We start from the raw sequence: 24,230 nt of genomic DNA on the forward strand, positions 1-24,230 counted from the left end.
ACGACAAAGCCTATTCCCCCTCAGGAAACTAAAAAGATTTGGCATGGGTCCTCAGATCCTCAAAAGGTTCTACAGCTGCAACATTGAGAGCGTCCTGACTGGTTGCATCACTGCCTGGTATGGCAATTGCTCGGCCTCCGACCGCAAGGCACTACAGAGGGTAATGCGTACGGCCCAGTACATCACTGGGGCTAAGCTGTCTGCCATCCAGGACTTCTATACCAGGCGGTGTCAGAGGAAGGCCCTAAACTTTGTCAAAGACCGCACGGCAAGCGGTACTGGAGAGCCAAGTCTAGACCAAAAAGGCTTCTCAACAGTTTTTACCCCCAAGCCATAAGACTCCTGAACAGGTAATCAAATGGCTACCCTGACTATTTACATTGTGTGCCCCCCAACCCCTTTTTTTACGCTGCTGCTACTCTCTGTTTATCATATATGCATAGTCACTTTAACTATACATTCATGTACATACTACCTCAATTGGCCCAATCAACCAGTGTCCCTGCACACTGGCTAACCGGGCTATCTGCATTGTGTCCCGCCACCCACCACCCACCACCCAGCAACCAACCCCTCTTTTACGCTACTGCTACTCTCTGTTTATCATAAATGCATAGTCACTTTAACCATACCTACATGTACATACTACCTCAATCAGCCCGACTAACCGGTGTCTGTATATGGCCTCACTACTGTTATAGCCTCGCTACTGTATATAGCCTCGCTACTGTTATTTTTCACTGTCTTTTTACTGTTGTTTTTATTTCTTTACTTACCTATTGTTCACCTAATACCTTTTTTGCACTGTTGGTTAGAGCCTGTAAGTAAGCATTTCACTGTAAGGTCTACACCTGTTGTATTCAGCATTTCACTGTAAGGTCTACACCTGTTGTATTCAGCATTTCACTGTAAGGTCTACACCTGTTGTATTCAGCATTTCACTGTAAGGTCTACACCTGTTGTATTTGGTGCACGTGACAAATAAACGTTTGATTTGAGTTTCAGTAATAGAAATAGCCCTGACCGTGTAGTGAACAAAAACAGAAAGGAGTTAGTGCATCTCTGTCCAGCCTTAGGCCTGTATTTTCTTAATGACAGGATTAGAGGGGATTTATAGAGAAGATTCACCTACTGCTCAGCTCTTTGGACCAGTGTTGTTGACTATGAAATCTCAGACTTAGACCCCTCTTCCATTAGTGCATTCACTGTCAGACCACAGACACCATTGTCTGACCGCTGCCAGATGAATGTCTTTTTTAAAAGGCATCCACCCAAAGACCACACAAACAGGCCTGTACACTGATTTATGTAAATAAAAAGTATTGATGGGTCCCTGACAATACACTTCAACACAGCATTGCACTGCCCAGAAATACAACCTGTATCAATGATTTATTTTCAAGTACATTCAGCCCAAACCTCCCTGACATAAATGTGGCTGTGAATAAATTAAATGAGATCTATCATACAGCAGCCACAAAAGCAAATTTATGCAGAAGAAAAAACAGTTCTAATTGGAAACCTCAAAAAGAAAAATGGTTTGATGCTGAATATAATCTTGGAAGGAAAAATGTTTAGATCTTTATCAAATAGAAAACATTACCAATCACAAGATAGAGACATTCGGCAACAATATTGTGACACAAGGAAAGAATACAAAACCTACGATGGAAGAAACAGAAGCATTTTGAGAACACTCTGAAAGAGACTTTGATGGATATCAGTTGTGGGTCTAAATGGAAGACAGAGGAATGACTGAGCCATTCAAAATGGCAACATTTGGAAAGATCATTTTGAAAGGCTCTATGGAATAATACCATCAGAAGACCTTAGCTTAAACCAAACAAATATGCAAGAAAAACTCAGCTCCCTAGAACAAACAATTAAAAGCGACCAGAACCCAATTGGCTACCAAATGACACAGGATGAACTTTCAAAGAAAATACAAAGCCTTAAACCTGGTAAGGCATGTGGCACTGACAGAGCAGGAGACACTCCTACAAATGAGGAAATACCATATAAAATCGACATACAGAAATATGCATAATTATCCTAAATATCCAAAAGAAAGTACCAAATAACACATGCAGAGCGTAACTCAGAAAATTCCCTTTAATTGTAAATATAAAGAAAAGGACGCTTACATTTTGGCACAATATGAAATTAAGCCCCAAAACATCCTTACAATTAAAAACAATGGAAACCCAAGAGCTGAACCGTGAAAAGAGTCCCCTATGTCATCTGTTAAAAACACACTAAAAAACTATTATCCAAACACACAGGGAAATCATTCAAATTGTTACAGAAATGAAAACCTCCTATTTGACAAATTGGGAAAATGAAACAAAAACACAGAAAAAACAAAATTGCTATTTGGTCCTCAAAAGAGAATACAAATTGGCAGAATATCTCTACACTGTCAGATATACAAAACAGAGACAGATCCTGACCAAATACAGGCTCAGCGACCTCCAACTGGCAATAGAAAAAGGGAGACACAAAAAGACATGGCTATCCCAAGAGGAGTGTCTATGTGGTCACTGTACGACAGGGACAGTAGAGACAGAGATGTACTTTTTCCTCTACTGTGAGAAATACTCCCAAATAAGATAATATTTTTTCAAAAAAATATCCCAATCAATTCCCAACTTCTGTGCATTTACAAATGACATAAAGCTGGGAGTTATTCTGGGTGAGGGAGGAACCACAAATATGACTACCAGATATGTACAGTTGAAGTCGGAAGTTTACATACACCTTAGCCCAATACATTTAAACTCAGTTTTTCACAATTCCTGACATTTAATCACAGTAAAAATTCCCTGTTTTGGGTCAGTTAGGATCACCACTTTATTTTAAGAATGTGAAATGTCAGAATAATAGTTGAGAGAATTATTTATTTCAGCTTTTGTTTCTTTCATCACATTCCCAGTTGGTCAGAAGTTTACATACACTCAATTAGTATTTGGGAGCATTGCCTTTAAATTGTTAAGCTTGGGTCAAACGTTTCGGGTAGCCTTCCACAAGCTTCCCACAATAAGTTGGTTGAATTTGGGCCCATTCCCCCTGACAGAGCTGGTGTAACTGAGTCAGGTTTGTAGGCCTCCTTGCTCGCACATGCTTTTCAGCTCTGCCCACAAATTTTCTATAGGATTGAGGTCAGGGCTTTGTGATGGCCACTCCAATACCTTGACTTTGTTGTCCTTAAGCCATTTTGCCACAACTTTGGAAGTATGCTTGGGGTCATTGTCCATTTGGAAGACCCATTTGCGACCAAGCTTTAACTTCCTGACTGATGTCTTGAGATGTTGCTTCAATATATCCACATCATTTTCTTTCCTCATGATGCAATCTATTTTGTGAAGTGCACCAGTCTCTCCTGCAGAAAAGCACCCCCAAAATATGATGCTGCCACCCACGTGCTTCACGGTTGGGATGGTGTTCTTCGGCTTGCAAGCATCCCCCTTTTCCCTCCAAACATAACGGTGGTCATTATGGCCAAGCACTATTTTTGTTTCATCAGACCAGAGGACATTTCTCCAAAAAGTACAATCTTTGTCCTCATGTGCAGTTGCAAACTGTAGTCTGGCTTTTTTATGGCAGTTTGGAGCAGTGGCTTCTTCCTTGCTGAGCGGCCTTTCAGGTTATGTCGATATAGGACTCGTTTTACTGTGGATATAGATACTTTGTACCTGTTACCTCCAGCATCTTCACAAGGTCCTTTGCTGCTGTTCTGGGATTGATTTGCACTTTTCGCACCAAAGTACGCTCATCTCTAGGAGACAGAACGCGTCTCCTTCCTGAGCGGTATGACAACTGCGTGGTCCCATGGTGTGTATACTTGCGTACTATTGTTTGTACAGATGAACGTGGTACCTTCAGGTGTTTGGAAATTGCTCCCAAGGATGAATCAGACTTGTGGAGGTCTACAATTTTTTTTCTGAGGTCTTGGCTGATTTCTTTTGATTTTCCTATGATGTCAAGCAAAGAGGCACTGAGTTTGAAGGTAGGCCTTGAAATACATCCACAGGTACACCTCCAATTGTCTCAAATGATGTCAATTAGCCTATCAGAAGCTTCTAAAGCCATTACATAATTTTCTGGAATTTTCCAAGCTGTTTAAAGGCACAGTCAACTTAGTGTATGTAAACGTCTGACCCACTGGAATTGTGATACAGTGAAATAATCTGTCTGTAAAAAATTGTTGGAAAAATAACTTGTGTCATGCACAAAGTAGATGTCCTAACCGACTTGCCAAAACTATAGTTTGTTAACAAGAAATTTGTGAAGTGGTTGAAAAACGAGTTTTAATGACTCCAACTTAAGTGTATGTAAACTTCTGACTTCAACTGTATATGATTGCCATCGGGACATCCCATGACAATTAATTCCTTGAAGTATTTACATTGTAAATAACTAACACTAATACATAGTGTAACCATCATCTATGTCCATTTTTTTTTTTTTCCCTAATAGTTTTTTTTTTTAATTACATTTATCGACCGAAGATTCCACAATACAACAGCAGTAGTATTGTACCTGTATACATGATTATATGTACTATTATTATTACTACTGAAATTAACTGGATTTCATTATCCTCTTGCAATGTACTGGGTTTACTGAAATGCTATACCACTATACTGCTTTGGCAATATCTACAAATTGTATTTCATGACAATAAAGCAAACTAATTTTGGAGGGGGGTGGGGAGATTTGATTAGCGAGAGAGAGAAAGTAGAGAGAGAGAAGAGAGAGAGAGAAGGAGTAGAGAGGGAGATACTGTATAGATAGTAGAGAGAAGACAGGGTAAAGAGGGAGTAGAGAGAGGGAGAGTACAGAGAGAGCGAAAGAGTGAAAGAGAGTAGATAGAGGGAGTAGAGAGAGAGCTATAAAGAGGGAGACAGAGAGATGGAGACAGAGAGATAGAGAGAGGTATAGAGGAAGAGAGTAGAGGGAGAGAGAGAAAAAGAGAGAGGCTAGAGAGAGAGTAAAGAGAGACAGAGAGAGGACTCAGAGACTAGGGCCTTAACAGAACAGACCCACTAGCCCAGGTCTATTAATCTGTCATCGGGAAGGATGGAGCAGGATTCTAAATGAATGAATGAATTTGGGGACCCAGTTGATCGACGTTCATCAGCTAAGACAACAGGAAGTGAATGGGGTTGGAGTGTCTTCGAGACAGGGGTTAAGTCACATATGGTTCCATGTTGCTTTTATAGTCACTGTTTTTGTTTTAGAAAGAGTAGTGGACTATGTAAGGAATAGGGTACAATTGCAAGGAGAGCTGCTCTGCTGTCACTGGGCTGGGTGATGGATAGACTAAAGGGCTTCAGGAGGAGGAAAGGACAGTGGAAGGGATGGAGATAAATCACGCAGCCAATCTATAGCTAGCTACTGTGTCCTGTCCTGATTAGCACAGCAGAGGACAGGACAGTCAGTGGCTATTTAGTCAGTGTCCTTCTGTAGACAGACGTGGACACAAAGCCTAAAGAGTGATGTCTCTCTCTCTCTCTCTCTCTCTCTCTTTCTCTCTCTCTCTCTCTCTCTCTCTCTCTCTCTCTCTCTCTCTCTCTCTCTCTCTCTCTCTCTCTCTCTCTCTCTCTCTCTCTCTCTCTCTTTCACTCTCTCTCTCTTTCCCTCTATCTCTATACTAATATGAACTTGGACAGAGAAGACTGCAGAGCCGACTAGATGAGGTGGAGAGGGGTGACGGGTAGGGCAGTAAAAGGGGTGACGGGTGGGGCAGTAAGAGGGGTGACGGGTGGGGCAGTAAGAGGGGTGATGGGTGGGGCAGTAAGAGGGGTGATGGGTGAGGCAGTAAGAGGGGTGACGGGTGAGGCAGCAAGAGGGGTGATGGGTGAGGCAGCAAGAGGGGTGATGGGTGAGGCAGTAAGAGGGGTGACGGGTGGGGCAGTAAGAGGGGTGACGGGTGGGGCAGTAAGAGGGGTGACGGGTAGGGCAGTAAGAGGGGTGACGGGTGAGGCAGTAAGAGGGGTGACGGGTGAGGCAGTAAAAGGGGTGACGGGTGAGGCAGTAAGAGGGGTGATGGGTGAGGCAGTAAGAGGGGTGACGAGTGGGGCAGTAAGAGGGGTGACGGGTAGGGCAGTAAGAGGGGTGACGGGTGAGGCAGTAAGAGGGGTGACGGGTGAGGCAGTAAGAGGGGTGACGGGTGAGGCAGTAAGAGGGGTGACGGGTGAGGCAGTAAGAGGGGAGACGGATGGGGCAGTAAGAGGCTTGACGGGTGGGGCAGTAAGAAGGATGACGGGTGGGGCAGTAAGAAGGATGACGGGTGGAGAAGTAAGAAGGATGACGGGTGGGGCAGTAAGAAGGATGACGGGTGGAGAAGTAAGTAGGATGACGGGTGGAGAAGTAAGTAGGATGACGGGTGGGGAAGTAAGTAGGATGACGGGTGGGGCAGTAAGTGGGGTGACGGGTGGAGCAGTAAGTGGGGTGACGGGTGGGGCAGTAAGAGGGGTGACGGGTGGGGCAGTAAGAGGGGTGACGGGTGGGGCAGTAAGTGGGGTGATGGGTGGAGCAGTAAGTGGGGTGACGGGTGGGGCAGTAAGAGGGGTGACGGGTGGGGCAGTAAGAGGGGTGACGGGTGGGGCAGTAAGAGGGGTGACGGGTGGGGCAGTAAGTAGGATGACGGGTGGGGCAGTAGGACTGTGTTGGTGTCTGTAGTGTGAGTCAGTGGGCAGAGCCCTGGGTACAGTGGTACAGTTTGCCTGCAGTGCTTGTCGTGTCGTGTGATGGCGTGGTCGGCTAAACTGCGCCCTGAACGCTCTGCGAACGGGATTAGTGCGTGACATAAAAGGCTGAGCGCCGCCATCTGCAGCGAGCGACATGTCTTACGGTCCGAGGTGGTCGTAAACCACGTACCGGCTGCACCAATCACCGCAAAAAACATAATTAAAAAAAACGGTGAGATGGCACAGCATTCTGGGTAGGAGAGCGTGAAGCGGGCTGCTTTTTATGAGCCACATGCAGGAAGACGGGACAATAGAAGCCCAGGGGGAGGGTGACTGGGGCAAAGTGGTGACCGGGGAGGCTGGGGGCGAGAGACTGGGGGAGGCTGGGGGAGAGAGGGGAGGCTGGGGGATATAGCAGCTGCAGAGCTGGACTCTCAATCACCCCTTGCATTTAGTTGATATAGCAGTTGTGAGGCTTCAGAGTTTAGACCAGAGGGACATCAGTGCGCTAGCCTCATACATGGCCAATAACTCACTGTCAGCCCAGCCCAGTGGAGATTGCTTTGCTGGCTGACAGAGATCTGTATTCTGCCACTTTTGCAACAACATGTCATGTCCGTGCTCTCTGGCAAATACGTTTATAAGCCTGGAGAGACATACCACTGTATGATGGGCACTGTAAAATGGGCAGCCATTTTGTCACAGTTAATGGACAACATTGTGGATTGACATATTGTTTTGTGTTAAGGATAGACAGATACAGTAGTCTGTGTGTGTGTGCGTGTGTGTGTGTGTGTGTGTGTGTGTGTGTGTGTGTGTGTGTGTGTGTGTGTGTGTGTGTGTGTGTGTGTGTGTGTGTGTGTGTGTGTGTGTGTGTGTGTGTGTGTGTGTGTGTGAAGCTGACACTTAACAGAACGCAGCCAAGGGCGGCATTCAGCACAGAAAGCTCAGATCATGTTATCTGCTCTGACATATACAGACATGTCTCATTTGTTTAGAGAGCAATTAGAATAATATCTCCCTGTTTCTTGGAGAATGTAAAAAAAGGAGAAGCCAGGCAATCTGAAAGCTGAGGGAAATGTTCAGTAGCCAATAAAGCTATCTGCAGGATACCAGGGATGAGATTACGAGTGTGTGGGGAGAGCAGTGTGTCCCTACTGTAGAGCAGAATAAAAGGAGGGCATTAGGGGAGAGAGGAGAGAGCATATGAGAAAATCAATACATGGGCCAATTGGAATCTGTAAGGGGTTTTCTTTGGAAGGAAAATGGAGGGTTGGACTATTTCAGCAATTAAATCAGGAGTCACCTTGCTGGGGCTGGGGTGGGGGCGTACTGAGGAGGAGTTGTGTGTGTGTGTGTGGGGGGGGGGGGGGGGGGGGGGGGGTTACGAAAGAGTCGCAAGCTACCACTCACTGTCTCCCTCAATCCTATATGGTCTGCGAACAGCTGAAGAATTAGCCATGGCTAACTGTGCTGAATGCTATAACAAGTGACGAGGTTGTGATTGACTGTCTTTCTCTCTCTCTCTCTCTCTCTCTCTCTCTCTCTCTCTCTCTCTCTCTCTCTCTCTCTCCCAACTCTCTCTCCCTCTCTCTCTCCCAACTCTCTCTCTCTCTCTCTCTCTCCCTCTCTCTCTCTCCCATCTCTCTCTCTCTCTCTCTCTCAATTCAATTCAATTCAATTTGCTTTATTGGCATGACGTAACAATGTACATATTGCCAAAGCTTATTTACAATATAAAAATGAGAATCAAAATGGTCAACGGGACAACAGTAACAACAATAACCAAGGGTCAAAATAACCATACATTCAACAATAACAATAAGCATACAGTAGAGTACATGTGCAGGTTGATTGGTCTGTCAGACACTGTCCCTCATCTCTCTCTCTCTCTCTCTCTCTCTCTCTCTCTCTCTCTCCCAACTCTCTCTCTCTCTCTCCCATCTCTCTCTCTCTCTCTCTCTCTCTGTGGAGATACGTGTATTCTACCACAGTGTACTCTCTGTTTAGGACCAAATAGCATTCTAGTTTGCTCTGTTTTTTGGTAAAATCTTTCCAATGTGTCAAGTAATTATCTTTTAGTTTAATTCATGATTTGGTTGGGTCTAATTGAGTTGCTGTTGCTTTCCTGGGGCTCTGTGGGGTCTGTTTGTGTTTGTGAACAGAGCCCCAGGACCAGCTTGCTTAGGGGACTCTTCTCCAGGTTCATCTCTCTGTAGGTGATGTCTTTGTTATGGAAGGTTTGGGAATCACTTGCTTTTAGGTGGCTAAAGAATTTAACGGCTCTTTCCTGGATTTGGATATTTAGCGGGTATCAACCTAATTCTGATCTGCATGAATTATTTGGTGATTTACGTTGTACATGGAGAATGTTATTGTAGAATTCTGCATACAGAGTGTCAATTTGGTGTTTATCCCATTTTGTGAATTTCTTGGTTGGTGAGCGGACCCCAGACCTCACAACTATGAAGGGCAATGGGTTCTATAACTGATTCAAGTATTTTTAGCCAGATCCTAATTTTGTATGTCGAATTTTATGTCCTTTTGATGGCATAGTAGGCCCTTCTTGCCTTGTCTCTCAGATCGTTCACAGCTTTGTGGAAGTTACCTGTGGTGCTGATGTTTCTGCCGAGGTATGTAGAGTTTGTTTGTGTGCTCTAGGGCAGCGGTGTCTAGATGGAATTTGTATTTGTGATCGTGGCAACTGGACCTTTTTTGGAACACCATTATTTTAGTCTTACTGAGATGTACTGTCAGGGCCCAGGTCTGACAGAATCTGTGCAGAAGATCTAGGTGCTGCTGTAGGCCCTCCTTGGTTGGGGACAGAAGCACCAGATCATCAGCAAACAGTAGACATTTGACTTCAGATTCTAGTAGGATGAGGCCGGGTGCTGCAGACTGATCTAGTGCCCTCGCCAATTTGTTGATATATATATTGAAGAGGGTGGGGTTCAAGCTGCATCTCTGTCTCACCCCACGACCCTGTGGAAATAAATGTGTGTTTTTTTACTATTTAAACTGCACACTTGTTGTTTGTGTACATGGATTTTATAATGTCGTATGTTTTTCCCCCAACACCACTTTCCATCAGTTTGTATAGCAGACCCTCATGCCAAATTGAGTCAAAAGCTTTTTTTAAAATCTCTCTCTCTGTGAGTGTTTAGCTGGCGGGTACTGTGTGGGTTCCTGGCTGTCTGTCAAACAGCATGCCGCTGCATTCTCATAAAGATAACCAGCATGACTTCCACTTGGCTAACCCTAACCCTGTCATTTATAGCAAAAGGTTTAAAAAGGCACCTTAGTTCAGCCATCAACACTGAAAGGGAGGGGTCATTCTATGGGTGCATCCCATAGGGCTCTGAGCCGTGATACTTCACTCCAAACACAGTGGTCGGCCCATCAAGCCTAATCTCAATAACACAACAATTGCAGTGAATCATCGATAAGCCCTCCTCTGATTGGCTGATTTGGGACAGAGTTTTGGGTAATGCAACGTTTATTGTTCCTGGCAACGAATGGGGGCCATTGGCTTGGAGCTGCTTCCTTCTCCCTCTTTAAAGTTCTGCCCAACACAGTCACCCGGCAACGTGGTGGAAAATCTACGATTGGCTTGTGGTTTTATATCGTATCATCATCAGAGTCCATGCAAATCAGCTGCAGCATCTTCCCATCTAACAGTGAACTGTAGTAACTATGTTAATGAAAAGGAACATTGGAAGCAATCTTTTTGTGGCCTGATGATTACCTGGATTTTTCCCTAAGCAGGATCAATACATTTTATTGCTTGTTTTGTTGTATATTACCATCTCATGAATAGATGAATGAATGAATAAATGAATGAATTAAATTATATAATTGGACACCTATTTCAACAGACCTGAAACCATCTACCTCAGATTGATGGACATGTCAGACACATAACTCTTTCCTCCTTTGTCTTTCACAGAGAAGCCACGCCAGGTGCTTGTTAATGTGCTTTCCATATATGGAGGAGGATGGAGGAAGAAGTAGGGCTACTTACAGGTTTTTGACAGTTGTGATCCCACGGAAAGCCTTACGAGGAACTGCCTGGATCTGGTTCTCACTGAGATCTCTGGGGAGCATGAGATAAAGACAAGGATGAAACGTTAGAGGCAGTTTGAAGGCACAACTCGCATTTCAGAGAGGCGAAGCTTTAAGAACATATGCACATTCTGGAGAATTCTGCGGCTCCAGTGTTCTGCTGAGGAGTAATGATAGGCATCCCTTTAAAGTTCAAAACCATAAACACCATATCTTACCTTTTGTCTCCTTCTTCCCTCTTATATCCCCCTCTCTCCCTGTCATGTGTGGTGGGGAATACATATGTGTGTACATCTTTTTAATGTAAAACATTTCAACATTTTTAACCCAAGTAGAACCCTCCGAGAGTGTTCCATTATTCTGGAGAAGGACTGAAGCAATCACATTGGGTTTGAGTAACTGGAGAACGCATGACAGAAGAAAAGAACACCCACAGACTGAGACATGGCATGACATTCCTACCCTGACAGTTTTTCTTCTCCCTCTATGCATTCAGTTATGAGGCAAATTATTTTGGACATGTCACAATGGTTTTGCTTAACTTTATTAAGCTTGTTTGTTTGTAAATCCTTACCGGGCAAACATCATTTGCAAACCAGAATGCAAATACTGGGCAGGGAGGAAATAAATGAGATATGTAATATCTGAGGGGCTAATCAGGGTGTCTGTTTCCCAGTCATGCCTGCTCCACGTTACAGAGAGACCACCGGTGGGTTTAACCGCTGACCTCGCTACGACCACTTCCAGTGATAAACAATCAGGCAAGGATCCAAATACACTGTGGAATTCTGCCAGCCCAGGCACTCTCCACCTCTCTCTCTCTCTCTCTCTCTCTCTCTCTCTCTCTCTCTCTCTCTCTCTCTCTCTCTCACCCTCTCTCTCTCCCTCCTACTGACAGCCCAGGCACTCTCCACCTCTCTCTCTCTCTCTCTCTCTCACCCTCTCTCTCTCCCTCCTACTGACAGCCCAGGCACTCTCCACCTCTCTCTCTCTCCCTCCTACTGCCAGCCCAGGCACTCTCCACCTCTCTCTCTCACCCTCTCTCTCTCCCTCCTACTGTCTGCCCAGGCACTCTCCACCTCTCTCTCTCACCCTCTCTCTCTCCCTCCTACTGCCAGCCCACGCACTCTCCACCTCTCTCTCTCTCTCCCTCTCTCTCTCCCTCCTACTGCCAGCCCACGCACTCTCCACCTCTCTCTCTCACCCTCTCTCTCTCCCTCCTACTGTCAGCCCAGGCACTCTCCACCTCTCTCTCTCACCCTCTCTCTCTCCCTCCTACTGCCAGCCCAGGCACTCTCCACCTCTCTCTCATCCTCTCTCTCTCCCTCCTACTGTCAGCCCAGGCACTCTCCACCTCTCTCTCTCTCACCCTCTCTCTCTCGCTCCTACTGCCAGCCCAGGCACTCTCCACCTCTCTCTCTCTCTCCCTCTCTCTCGCTCCTACTGCCAGCCCAGGCACTCTCCACCTCTCTCTCTCTCTCCCTCTCTCTCCCTCCTACTGCCAGCCCAGGCACTCTCCACCTTTCTCTCTCTCTCTCACCCTCTCTCCCTCCTACTGCCAGCCCAGGCACCCTCCACCTCTCTCTCTCTCTCTCTCTCTCTCTCTCCCTCTCTCTCTCCATCCTACTGCCAGCCCAGGCACTCTCCACCTCTCTCTCTCTCCCTCTTTCTCTCTCTCCCTCTTTCTTTCTCTCGCACTCTCTCTCTCGCCTCTCCCTCCTACTGCCAGCCCATAATGATGTATTATAAAGTATCACCAGCAATTTCCTCTCACAACCTTCTTAAAACAGCATTTATTGGTTGTCCGTTATTAAATGGGAGTTTTATTAGTGCCAGAAATCTTGATTAGTGTGCTGTGTGTTGAATAATGAATACACCGTTTTGGCCTAGCTTTATTGTTCTTGATGTTTTCAATAACCTTGGATTCTTTGGCCGTAGTCTTTTTGAAAAGATCTGGAAAAGTCTCGGTACATGTACAAAGAAGGCAAACGTTTGAAGGAGTATAACTCATAATACGCCACTTTAACATGCAGCACAGATGGAAAATGTATCTCGTGTTTATACCTTCGACACATTGGGTAGGAATGTATTTTTCTTTCCAACTGCTTTCGCCATTGCTTACATGCTGACTTTGATGGCATAAATGCAAAACAGATCAAAATCAAATTTTTTATGTATTTATTTTTTGGCCATTTTTGTTTCTTCTCATAGTGTTTTCATTTTCCTGAGTGGTGAGTCGCGGCTCCGTCATGTCCTCTGCATGCTACGAGAGGAGAGAGGCTACGGTTTTATACAGGACTTCCAGTGCTAATAAATGTTTTATTGTTTTGTTTACTCTGCTGTGTTTTCTTCGTCCTAAAGACAAAAAGGAAACCATCCAACCTAAATAAGACTCATTATGAAATAGAATCTCTCTCTGCGGTTTTGAGCAACCTCACACACACACACACACCTGAAGAGGATTTTATGGGGAAGCACTAAACATTGGCAATCAACGTTATGCTGCCATATTAATTTTGGAGGACATAATAATTTATTCCCAAACACCACAGCTGTAAAGTACGGTACTGTATACAACATGTTAAATGAGAAGAAGTTATGTCATTAATTTAATGACGTATTATCTCCTCTGCTATATCTGTTGAGCAGTAATAGGCCTTGCCTATGTAATCTCATTGCTAATGTTATTTGATATTGGGGAGATACTGCTGTTGTTAATAATCTGTGATGAACAGCAGGCAGCATGTTACACAGTGTTGCTGGCAGGTGGTGATGCTTGATAGATGGTGTATGGATCCCCTGTATCCTCAATGTCGCAAGTTATTTTAGGTGAGTCAGATCTCCACCTTCAAAGAGACGATCATCCTGCTGAGATTGGTTTCCTGCCTCCGGGTTAAGAGAACACACAGACAACCAACAGTGTACTATCCACATCATCTACCCACTCAAACACTCACGCGCAAACACACACACACGTGTACGCACGCAAACACACATGTACGCATGCAAGTACACTCGCAGGCACACACACGCACACACAGTTTTGTGTGGGGGAGGAGGGAGAGAGAGCATCAGTCTCCCGACACTGACAATCTGCTTGCAAATGTCATTAATTGTATTTTTCTTTCACCCTCCTCTTTCTGACTCACAGGATGGCTGCTATAAATCTCCTATTGATTCCATTAAAGCCTTCCATGTCCAGACCAGCTGGCAGCACCAAAACATATTACTGATCAAATCCTAGCAACACACAGGTATCAAAGCCGCACGCGTTCGCTGCAAGGAGGAGCCGTCCTTAAAGCAGGTAAACACACACACACATGCATTCACACACACCTTTATTCTATTCAATTTCCTTAACAGACATCGGAAAAAGAATGAATGGCATGGCAACACAATTCAGTTTCTATTTCTAGTTATCATGGCCTCTCCCTTTCCGGAAGATAAGAGGGAAAGTGAAATAGGGACAGTCACATGAGGAAGATTACCATTTCAATGTGAAATGAAAGTGGAAAACAGCTCAAAACCTCAGCTATCATCAACTCTCTTGTTCCAATCATAACCTCTACTACCGTCGTCCAAACAGACATCTGTCTCCATAACTCTTACCAACAACACGCTGCCTTAAAGAGAGAATGTATACACCCAGCTGTTGATTCTATACCCCTGACTGACTGGTCTGGTCTGCACCCTGCCTATCAAGGGTACCTATCAAACAGAACAGGAGTGGTGTAGCGTGTTGCTCTCGGGAGGGCTATTATCTGCATGTCAAATTGAATTTCCACAGCCAGATCCAGTCAGGAGGCAGCTAGTCTTGTCAGTGGCTTTGTGCTGCCTGCTAGCAACACAAACTCTATCCACATCCCCAGTACAACCATCTCAGCCCAGCCCAGACCAATCCACCACCCCACCCCAGACCAATCCACCACCCCACCCCAGACCAATTCACTACCCCACCCCAGACCAATTCACCACCCCACCCCACCCCAGACCAATCCACCACCACCACCCCAGACCAATCCACCACCCCACCCTAGACCAATCCACCACCACCACCCCAGACCAATCCACCACCACCACCCCAGACCAATCCACCACCCCACCCTAGACCAATCCACCACCCCACCCTAGACCAATCCACCACCACTAACCCAGCCCAATACACCACCACTAACCCAGCCCAGACCAATCCACCACCCCACCCTAGACCAATCCACCACCATTAACCCAGACCAATCCACCACCACTAACCCAGCCCAGACCAATCCACCACCACCACCCCACCCCACCCCAGACCAATCCACCACCACCCCACCCCAGACCAATCCACCACCACCACCCCACCCCAGACCAATCCACCACCACCACCCCACCCTAGACCAATCCACCACCACCACCCCACCCCAGACCAATCCACCACCACCACCACCCCACCCCGATCTACCACCACCACCCCACCCCAATCCACCACCACCCCACCCCAATCCACCACCACCACCCCAATCCACCACCACCACCCCACCCCAAACCAATACACCACACCGAGCCCCAGACCAATCCACCCGACCATCACACCAGTCCAGACCCAGACCCAGACCAGTCCAGACCAATCCAGTCCAGACCCAGACCAATCCAGGCCAGTCCAGACCCAGACCAATCTAGTCCAGTCCAGGCCCAGACCCAGCCTCCCTGGGCACAGTCAGTGGCTACTTCCCTAAAGGCAGTGTATCCCTTTATAGTGCACTACTTTTGACCAGGGCCCATAGCGTTGTGGTCAGAAGTTGTGCACTATACAGAGAATGATGTGCTATTTGTGATGCAGCCAGTGACCTACAGTACCAGTGAAGCAGCAGGAGGAGGAGGAAGAGGAGGAGAAAGAAGAAAAGGAGGAGGAAGAGGAGGAGGAGGAGGGGGAGAAAGAAGAAGATGGAGAAGGGGAGAAAGAAGAAGATGGAGGAGGGGGAGAAAGAAGAAGATGGAGAAGGGGAGAAAGAAGAAGATGGAGGAGGGGGAGAAAGAAGAAGATGGAGAAGGGGAGAAAGAAGAAGATGGAGAAGTGGAGAAAGAAGAAGATGGAGAAGGGGAGAAAGAAGAAGATGGAGAAGGGGAGAAAGAAGAAGATGGAGGAGGGGGAGAAAGAAGAAGATGGAGAAGGGGAGAAAGAAGAAGATGGAGAAGGGGAGAAAGAAGAAGATGGAGAAGGGGAGAAAGAAGAAGATGGAGGAGGGGGAGAAAGAAGAAGATGGAGGAGGGGGAGAAAGAAGAAGATGGAGGAGGGGGAGAAAGAAGAAGATGGAGGAGGGGGAGAAAGAAGAAGATGGAGGAGGGGGAGAAAGAAGAAGATGGAGGAGGGGGAGAAAGAAGAAGATGGAGAAGGGGAGAAAGAAGAAGATGGAGAAGGGGAGAAAGAAGAAGATGGAGAAGGGGAGAAAGAAGAAGATGGAGGAGGGGGAGAAAGAAGAAGATGGAGGAGGGGGAGAAAGAAGAAGATGGAGGAGGGGGAGAAAGAAGAAGATGGAGGAGGGGGAGAAAGAAGAAGATGGAGGAGGGGGAGAAAGAAGAAGAGGAGGAGGAGGAGAAAGAAGAAGAGGAGGAGGAGAAGAAAGAAGAAGAGGAGGTGGAGAAATAAGAAGACGGAGGAGAACAAAGAAGAAGAAGAGGAGGAGGAGGAGGAGGAGGAGAATAAAGAAGAAGAGGGGGAGGGGGAGGAGAAAGAAGAAGAGGAGGAGGAGCAGAAAGAAGAGGAGGAGGAAAAGTAGGAGAAAGAAGAAGAGGAGGCAGAGTAGGAGAAAGAAGAAGAGGAGGAGAAGGAGGAGACATGGGAGATGATGATGAGACCAAAGGCTCTGTCCCAGCTATTCTTGTCTCTGAGATAACATTATTCATTTGAAGTGAATGACACTAACCAGGTCAACCCCCATTTTGTTTATATTACATGTATCCACCTTCCCTCCCTTATACAAACAGCTCCAGGGAAGACAGTTCAACACACATCATGCAAACCCATAGTGGATGGAATGGAAGGGTTTAGTGATGTCCTCTGTCGCCTCTTTCCTCTCATGGTAACCCTGGCTTCAGTAACATGAGGAGCCATTACATATATTACCCAAGCCTGTCTGGCCCCAGGTTGGTTGGTCTACCCTGCATATATGTATCATACAGTATTTGTTTGATTAAACAGGACCGTAATTGTGGGAGGCATCACCAGCGGCTGGCCCCCTCCCGGTCACCGCTCCCCTCCGATGCCCAGCCCAGGCCCGACACCGCTCCCCTCAGACGCCCAGCCCAGGCCCGACACAGCTCCCCTCAGACACCCAGCCCAGGCCCGACACTGCTCCCCTCAGACACCCAGCCCAGGCCCGACACCGCTCCCCTCAGACGCCCAGCCCAAGCCCGACACCGCTCCCCTCAGACGCCCAGCCCAGGCCCGACACCGCTCCCCTCAGACGCCCAGCCCAAGCCTGACACCGCTCCCCTCAGACGCCCAGCCCAAGCCCGACACCGCTCCCCTCAGACGCCCAGCCCAAGCCCGACACCGCTCCCCTCAGACGCCCAGCCCAAGCCCGACACCGCTCCCCTCAGACGCCCAGCCCAAGCCCGACACCGCTCCCCTCAGACGCCCAGCCCAAGCCCGACACCGCTCCCCTCAGACGCCCAGCCCAAGCCCGACACCGCTCCCCTCAGACGCCCAGCCCAAGCCCGACACCGCTCCCCTCAGACGCCCAGCCCAAGCCCGACACCGCTCCCCTCAGACGCCCAGCCCAAGCCCGACACCGCTCCCCTCAGACGCCCAGCCCAAGCCCGACACCGCTCCCCTCAGACGCCCAGCCCAAGCCCGACACCGCTCCCCTCAGACGCCCAGCCCAAGCCCGACACCGCTCCCCTCAGACGCCCAGCCCAGGCCCGACACCGCTCCCCTCAGACACCCAGCCCAGGCCCGACACCGCTCCCCTCAGACGCCCAGCCCAAGCCCGACACCGCTCCCCTCAGACGCCCAGCCCAAGCCCGACACCGCTCCCCTCAGACGCCCAGTCCAAGCCCGACACCGCTCCCCTCAGACGCCCAGCCCAAGCCCGACACCGCTCCCCTCAGACGCCCAGGCTTGGTGGAGGGTTACGTATGGAGGGTTACGTATGGAAGGTTACGTATGGAGAGTTGGAGTAGTGTGACATCAGTCTCTCACACACGAGCCTGGGAGAATAGATCAGTCCATTCACTCTCTAGTCTACTCAGTCATTCAGCTTGGACTGTGGTTTCCCACTGTACTTCACACTGCAATCTCTCTCTTAAGAGGGTGCCTCCGAGTTTAGTGATTGTGATTATGTACTGGAAAAAGGTGTCAAAGTCCCAGGCAGGAACCACACGACACACTGGGATAGATCAGTGGCTCAACTAACATCTAGCTAGATCATCAAACTACACTATGTCTATACCCGCTGGAGCTTTGTCTTCAGGTCGACATGCCTGGCAGATGGCATAGAGAACTCTACTGTTACAAGCTATCTCCTGACTGACATTTAAAGAATAATGGGACTTTGTTAAGCTCTATTATAAACTCAAAGGGATGGGAAGGATGGAAGGAGCCATATGCATGCAAATGTAAAGTACATATAAACTCAGCAAAAAAAGAAACGTCCTCTCACTATGAACTGCATTCGTTTTCAGCAAACTTAACGTGTAAATATTTGTCTGAACATAACAAGATTCGACAACTGAGACATAAACTGAACAAGTTCCACAGACATGTGACTAACAGAAATGTAATAATGTGTCCCTGAACAAAGGGGGGGGTCAAAATCAAAAGTAACAGTCAGTATCTGGTGTGGCCACCAGCTGCATTAAGTACTGCAGTGCATCTCCTCCTCATAGACTTTCCAGTTCTTGCTGTGAGATGTTTCCCCACTCTTCCACCAAGGCACCTACAAGTTCCCGGACATTTCTGGGGGGAATGGCCCTAGCCCTCACCCTCCGATCCAACAGGTCCCAGACGTGCTCAATGGGATTGAGATCCGGGCTCTTTGCTGGCCACGTCAGAACACTGACATTCCTGTCTTGCAGGAAATCACGCACAGAACGAGAAGTATGGCTGGTGGCATTGTCATGATGGAGGGTCATGTCAGGATGAGCCTGCAGGAAGGGTACCACATGAGGGAGGAGGATGTCTTCCCTGTAAAGCACAGCATTGAGATTGCCTGCAATGACAACAAGCTCATTCCGATGATGCTGTGACACGCCGCCCCAGACCATGACGGACCCTCCACCTCCAAATCGAACCCGCTCCAGAGTACAGGCCTCGGTGCAACGCTCATTCCTTTGACGATAAACGCGAATTCGACCATCATCCCCGGTGAGACTAAACTGTGACTCGTCAGTGAAGAGCACTTTTTGCCAGTTCTGTCTGGTCCAGCGAAGGTGGGTTTGTGCCCATAGGTGACGGTGTTGCCGGTGATGTCTGGTGAGGACCTGCCTTTACAACAGGCCTACAAGCCCTCAGTCCAGCCTCTCTCAGCCTATTGCGGACAGTGTGAGAACTGATGGAGAGATTATGCGTTCCTGGTGTAACTCAGGCAGTTGTTGTTGCCATCCTGTACGTGTCCCAGGTGTAGGTGTTATTACACGTGGTCTGCCACTGCGAGGACAATCACCTGTCCGTCCTGTCACCTTGTAGCGCTGTCTTAGGCGTCTCGTAGTACAGACATTGCAATTTATTGGCCTGGCCACATCTGCAGTCCTCATGCCTCCTTGCAGCATGGATAAGGCACATTCACGCAGTTGAGCAGGGACCCTGGGCATCTTTCTTTTGGTGTTTTTCAGAGTCAATAGAAAGACCTCTTTAGTGCCCTAAGTTTTCATAAATGTGACCTTAATTGCCTACCGTCTGTAAGATGGTAGTGTCTTAACGACCGTTCCATAGGTGCATGTTCATTAATTGTTTATGGTTCATTGAACAAGCATGGGAAACCGTGTTTAAACCCTTTACAATGAAGATCTGTGAAGTTATTTAGATTTTTACGAATGATCTTTGAAAGACAGGGTCCTGAAACAGGGACGTTTCTTTTTTTGCTGAGTTTAGATTTACCATTCTGAACTCAAGAGAGTCAGCAGACAGAAACTCACCCGCCATACTTAACCCTACATACGTAACCCACTATACGTAACCCTCCATACTTAACTCTCCATACGTAACCCTCCATACGTAACCCTCCATACGTAACCCTCCATACGTAACCCTCCATGCGTAACCCTCCATACGTAACCCTCCATGCGTAACCCACCATACTTAACCCTCCATTGCTGTGAAGACAGCACAGGCTATTGGGATTCTATTAGCGATGTGGAACCAGGGTTAATAAAATATCAACTTGATGGACATTAAAGTTGGGGCATCTGTGCTGGCTGATCAAAGCTTATCCTCATCGTCTTCTGTACTCGGCTTTGTATTCTGCTCCAGCCATTTAACTCTTCCACCCTTGCTTAGTGTCTTACATCTACCCCAAAGATTCCTTGGTTGAATTAAGTCGCTGCTTTATGAATAAAAATATTCCACTATTGATCATCCTGGCTTAGAGCTGATGCAGGCTAAAGTGGGGGGGCCACTCGGTTCATTACACCGCCACCGTCGTCCTCCCACATTTGTTCTAATGCAGAATTTAAAGAAGGAGAAAGAGGACTTCTAAATCATTGTATGGTCTCTAATGCTCCCTTGGGTGCTCCGAGCTCTCTGCTTAAGACGTAACATTCCTTTGCTGCCTCCCAAGAGCCGGTATATGGAAATTATAAATGGAAATAGTTTTTCCTCCTTGTAAGTATCTATTATGTTTTGTCGATACTTTAATTAAATTGGACAGCTTAATGTGATTTATCCTGATCTATACCATTTATGGTTATAAAAGCCTTTTTGGCTCCGGTCCCGAAAAACGTCAAACTAATTTAGATGAGTTACTAGAAGAGGTTGGGCACACTGGGTGAATTGTTATTGGTTAATTCACTCTTATTTTTCTTCCTGCCATTTGCTTTAATTCTCTTTCTTGTTCTTCTGGACGGAGGGTTAGCGATAGAGCTTTTAGGGACATTTATAGTTGTAATAAAATGTCACTTGTAAGGGACCACATGAGGACAGCAGACCTGTTTGTCTCTCTGCCTCTCTGTCTGTCTGTCTGATACACCACAGTGATTGGGGGTAAATGCAACTGTCTCGGCTTGGGGAGGGGTAGACACGACATGGTTGACACCATGGCTCTTCTTGGCCACCCATTAGAAAAGGAGTGAACCCCATTACCCCACTAAAAGGGGAACTTGTGAAGAGAAGATGGCTTTGCTAATCATACAATGGGATTGAAGGGCTCTTTAGGAGAGTGGGTTTGGAGGGTCAGGGAGGGGAGGGACTTCCCTCTTTATAGGCATCAAGGGAGCCCTCCGCAGCCATAAATAATACTGAACGGATTAGTAGATTGGGTCTGGGAGGGTCGCTGTGTGTGTGTGTGTGTGTGTGTGTGCGTGTAGTAGGTTGAGGGGGGGGGGGGGGGGGTTAGAGAGGAAGGAAGGGCAGTAGAAGTTGTAATCCATCTCACTGCAGGTCAGGGTTGCCATGGAGACCAAGTGTCATGCTGCTGGAGGTCCAATTAACTTAGAGGAGAGAGAGTGGTGCAGGTGGTGGTGCTGGAGTTCCAATTAACTTAGAGGAGAGAGAGTGGTGCAGGTGGTTCTGGTGGAGGTCCAATTAACTTAGAGGAGAGAGAGTGGTGCAGGTGGTGCTGCTGGAGGTCCAATTAACTTAGAGGAGAAAGAGTGGTGCAGGTAGTGCTGCTGGAGGTCCAATTAACTTAGAGGAGAGAGAGTAGTGCAGGTGGTGCTGCTGGAGGTCACAACACTCCCAGAGGGTACTACAGTACTGTACCCAGATCCTCCAGCCCAGATATACATGGTGATATAGATCAGAGAACAGCTGTATCTATGGGGGGTCCACTGTGACGTGACTCAGAGTGGGTTGCTGTTTCTGCCTGTAAATATACACTACATGAACAAAAGTATGTGGACATCTGCTCGTCGAACATCTCAATCCAGAATTATGGGCATTAATATGGAGTTGGTCCCCCCTTTGCTGCTATAAAAGCTTCCACTCTTCTGGGAAGGCTTTCCACTAGATGTTGGAAACATTGCTGCTGGGACTTGCTTCCATTCAGCCATGAGCATTAGTGAGGTTGAGCATTGATGTTGGGCGATTAGGCCTGAACTGGTGGACCTGACTCTGGTGCGTTGCCATGCCATCAAGCTGGAGTCGATCAGCCAGTTCATTGAGCTGCTTCCCAGCCTGGAGTTCATCACCCTGGACCAGATGTTCAGAGAACCACCCAAGGTTAGTCTACTGCCCAGCCTGGAGTTCATCTCCCTGGACCAGATGTTCAGAGAACCACCCAAGGTTAGTCTACTGCCCAGCCTGGAGTTCATCTCCCTGGACCAAATGTTCAGAGAACCACCCAAGGTTAGTCTACTGCCCAGCCTGGAGTTCATCTCCCTGGACCAGATGTTCAGAGAACCACCCAAGGTTAGTCTACTGCCCAGCCTGGAGTTCTTCTCCCTGGACCAGATGTTCAGAGAACCACCCAAGGTTAGTCTACTGCCCAGCCTGGAGTTCATCTCCCTGGACCAGATGTTCAGAGAACCACCCAAGGTTAGTCTACTGCCCAGCCTGGAGTTCTTCTCCCTGGACCAGATGTTCAGAGAACCACCCAAGGTTAGTCTACTGCCCAGCCTGGAGTTCTTCTCCCTGGACCAAATGTTCAGAGAACCACCCAAGGTTAGTCTACTGCCCAGCCTGGAGTTCTTCTCCCTGGACCAGATTTTAAGAGATATACAGTTGAAGTCAGAAGTTCACATACACCTTAGCCAAATACATTTAAACTCAGTTTTTCACAATTCCTGACATTTAATCCTTTCAAAAATTCCCTTTCTTAGATCAGTTAGGATCACCAGTTTATTTTCAGAATGTGAATGTTTTTTCAGTTCTGCCCACACATTTTCGATGGGATTGAGGTCAGAGCTTTGTGATGGCCCCTCCAATACCTTGACTTTGTTGTCCTTAAGCCAGTTTGCCACAACTTTGGAGGTATGTTTGGGGTCATTGTCCAGTTGGAAGACCCATTTGCGACCAAGCTTTAACTTCCTGAGTGATGTCTTGAGATGTTGCTTCAATATATCCACATCATTTTCTTTCCTCATGATGCCATCTATTTTGTGAAGTGCACCAGTCCCTCCTGCAGCAAAGCACGCCCACAACATGATGCTGCCACCCCCGTGCTTCACGGTTAGGATGGTGTTCTTCGGCTTGCAAGCATCCCCCTTTTTCCTCCAAACATAACGATGGTCATTATGGCCAAACATTTCTATTTTTGTTTCATGAAACCAGAGGACATTTCTCCAAAAAGTACGATCTTTGTCCCCATGTGCAGTTTTTTACGGCGGTTTGGAGCAGTAGTTTCTTCCTTGCTGAGTGGCCTTTCAGGTTATGTCAATATAGGACTCGTTTTACTGTGGATATAGATACTTTTGTACCTGTTTCCTCCAGCATCTTCACAAGGTCCTTTGCTGTTGTTCTGGGATTGATTTGCACTTTTCGCACCAAAGTACGTTCATCTCTAGGAGACAGAACGCGTCTCCTTCCTGAGCGGTATGACAACTGCGTGGTCCCATGGTGTATATACTTGCATACTATTGTTTGTACAGATGAACGTGGTACCTTCAGGCGTTTGGAAATTGCTCCCAAGGATGAACCAGACTTGTGGAGGTCTACAATTTCTTTTCTGAGGTCTTGGCTGATTTCTTTTGATTTTTCCATGATGTCAAGCAAAGAGGCACTGCGTTGGAAGGTAGGCCTTGGAATACATCCACAGGTACACCTCTAAATTACTCAAATGATGTCAATTAGCCCATCGGAAGCTTCTAAAGCCATGACATCATTTTCTGGAACTTTCCAAGCTTTTTAAAGGCACAGTCAACTTAGTGTATGTAAACTTCTGACCTGGAATTGTGATGCAGCGAATTATAAGTGAAATAATCTGTCTGTAAACAAGTGTTGGAAAAATGACTTGTGTCATGCACAAAGTAGATGTCCTAACCGACTTGCCAAAACTATAGTTTGTTAACAAGACATTTGTGGAGTGGTTGAAAAACGAGTTTTAATGACTCCAACCTAAGTGTATGTAAATTCCGACTTCAAATGTATATATACATCATGCATGTGTTTGCATTTATAATACACTGAGGGATGCACTAATAGCGATAAGGAAAACGGATGGTCAGCATCATTGTATTTACAGGAAGAAATAAAATGATACAGCCTATATTTGATGATCACAAATGAAGGGAGCCATACAATAGACTTGATTAATTCACTCACGTCCCATTGCTCAACTGTCCATAAACAACATTTATTTTCCTCCAGACCATTTGAAAACTCTAGTCAAGCTGAACTACCAT

At 47.0% G+C, this 24,230-nt stretch overlaps 1 protein-coding gene across 1 annotated transcript in view; it reads right to left on the minus strand.

Moving 5' to 3' along the window:
- The window catches only part of LOC120062199 (slit homolog 3 protein-like), a 221,616-nt gene that overhangs the window by 16,324 nt on the left and 181,062 nt on the right, over positions 1-24,230 (minus strand). The window contains exon 4 of the mRNA XM_039012001.1: positions 10,714-10,785. Coding sequence (XP_038867929.1) covers positions 10,714-10,785 — 72 coding nt within the window. The remainder of the gene's footprint in view (positions 1-10,713; positions 10,786-24,230) is intronic.

The sequence above is a fragment of the Salvelinus namaycush genome, chromosome 17 (genome assembly GCF_016432855.1).
Source record: "Salvelinus namaycush isolate Seneca chromosome 17, SaNama_1.0, whole genome shotgun sequence".
Lineage (NCBI taxonomy): Eukaryota > Metazoa > Chordata > Actinopteri > Salmoniformes > Salmonidae > Salvelinus > Salvelinus namaycush.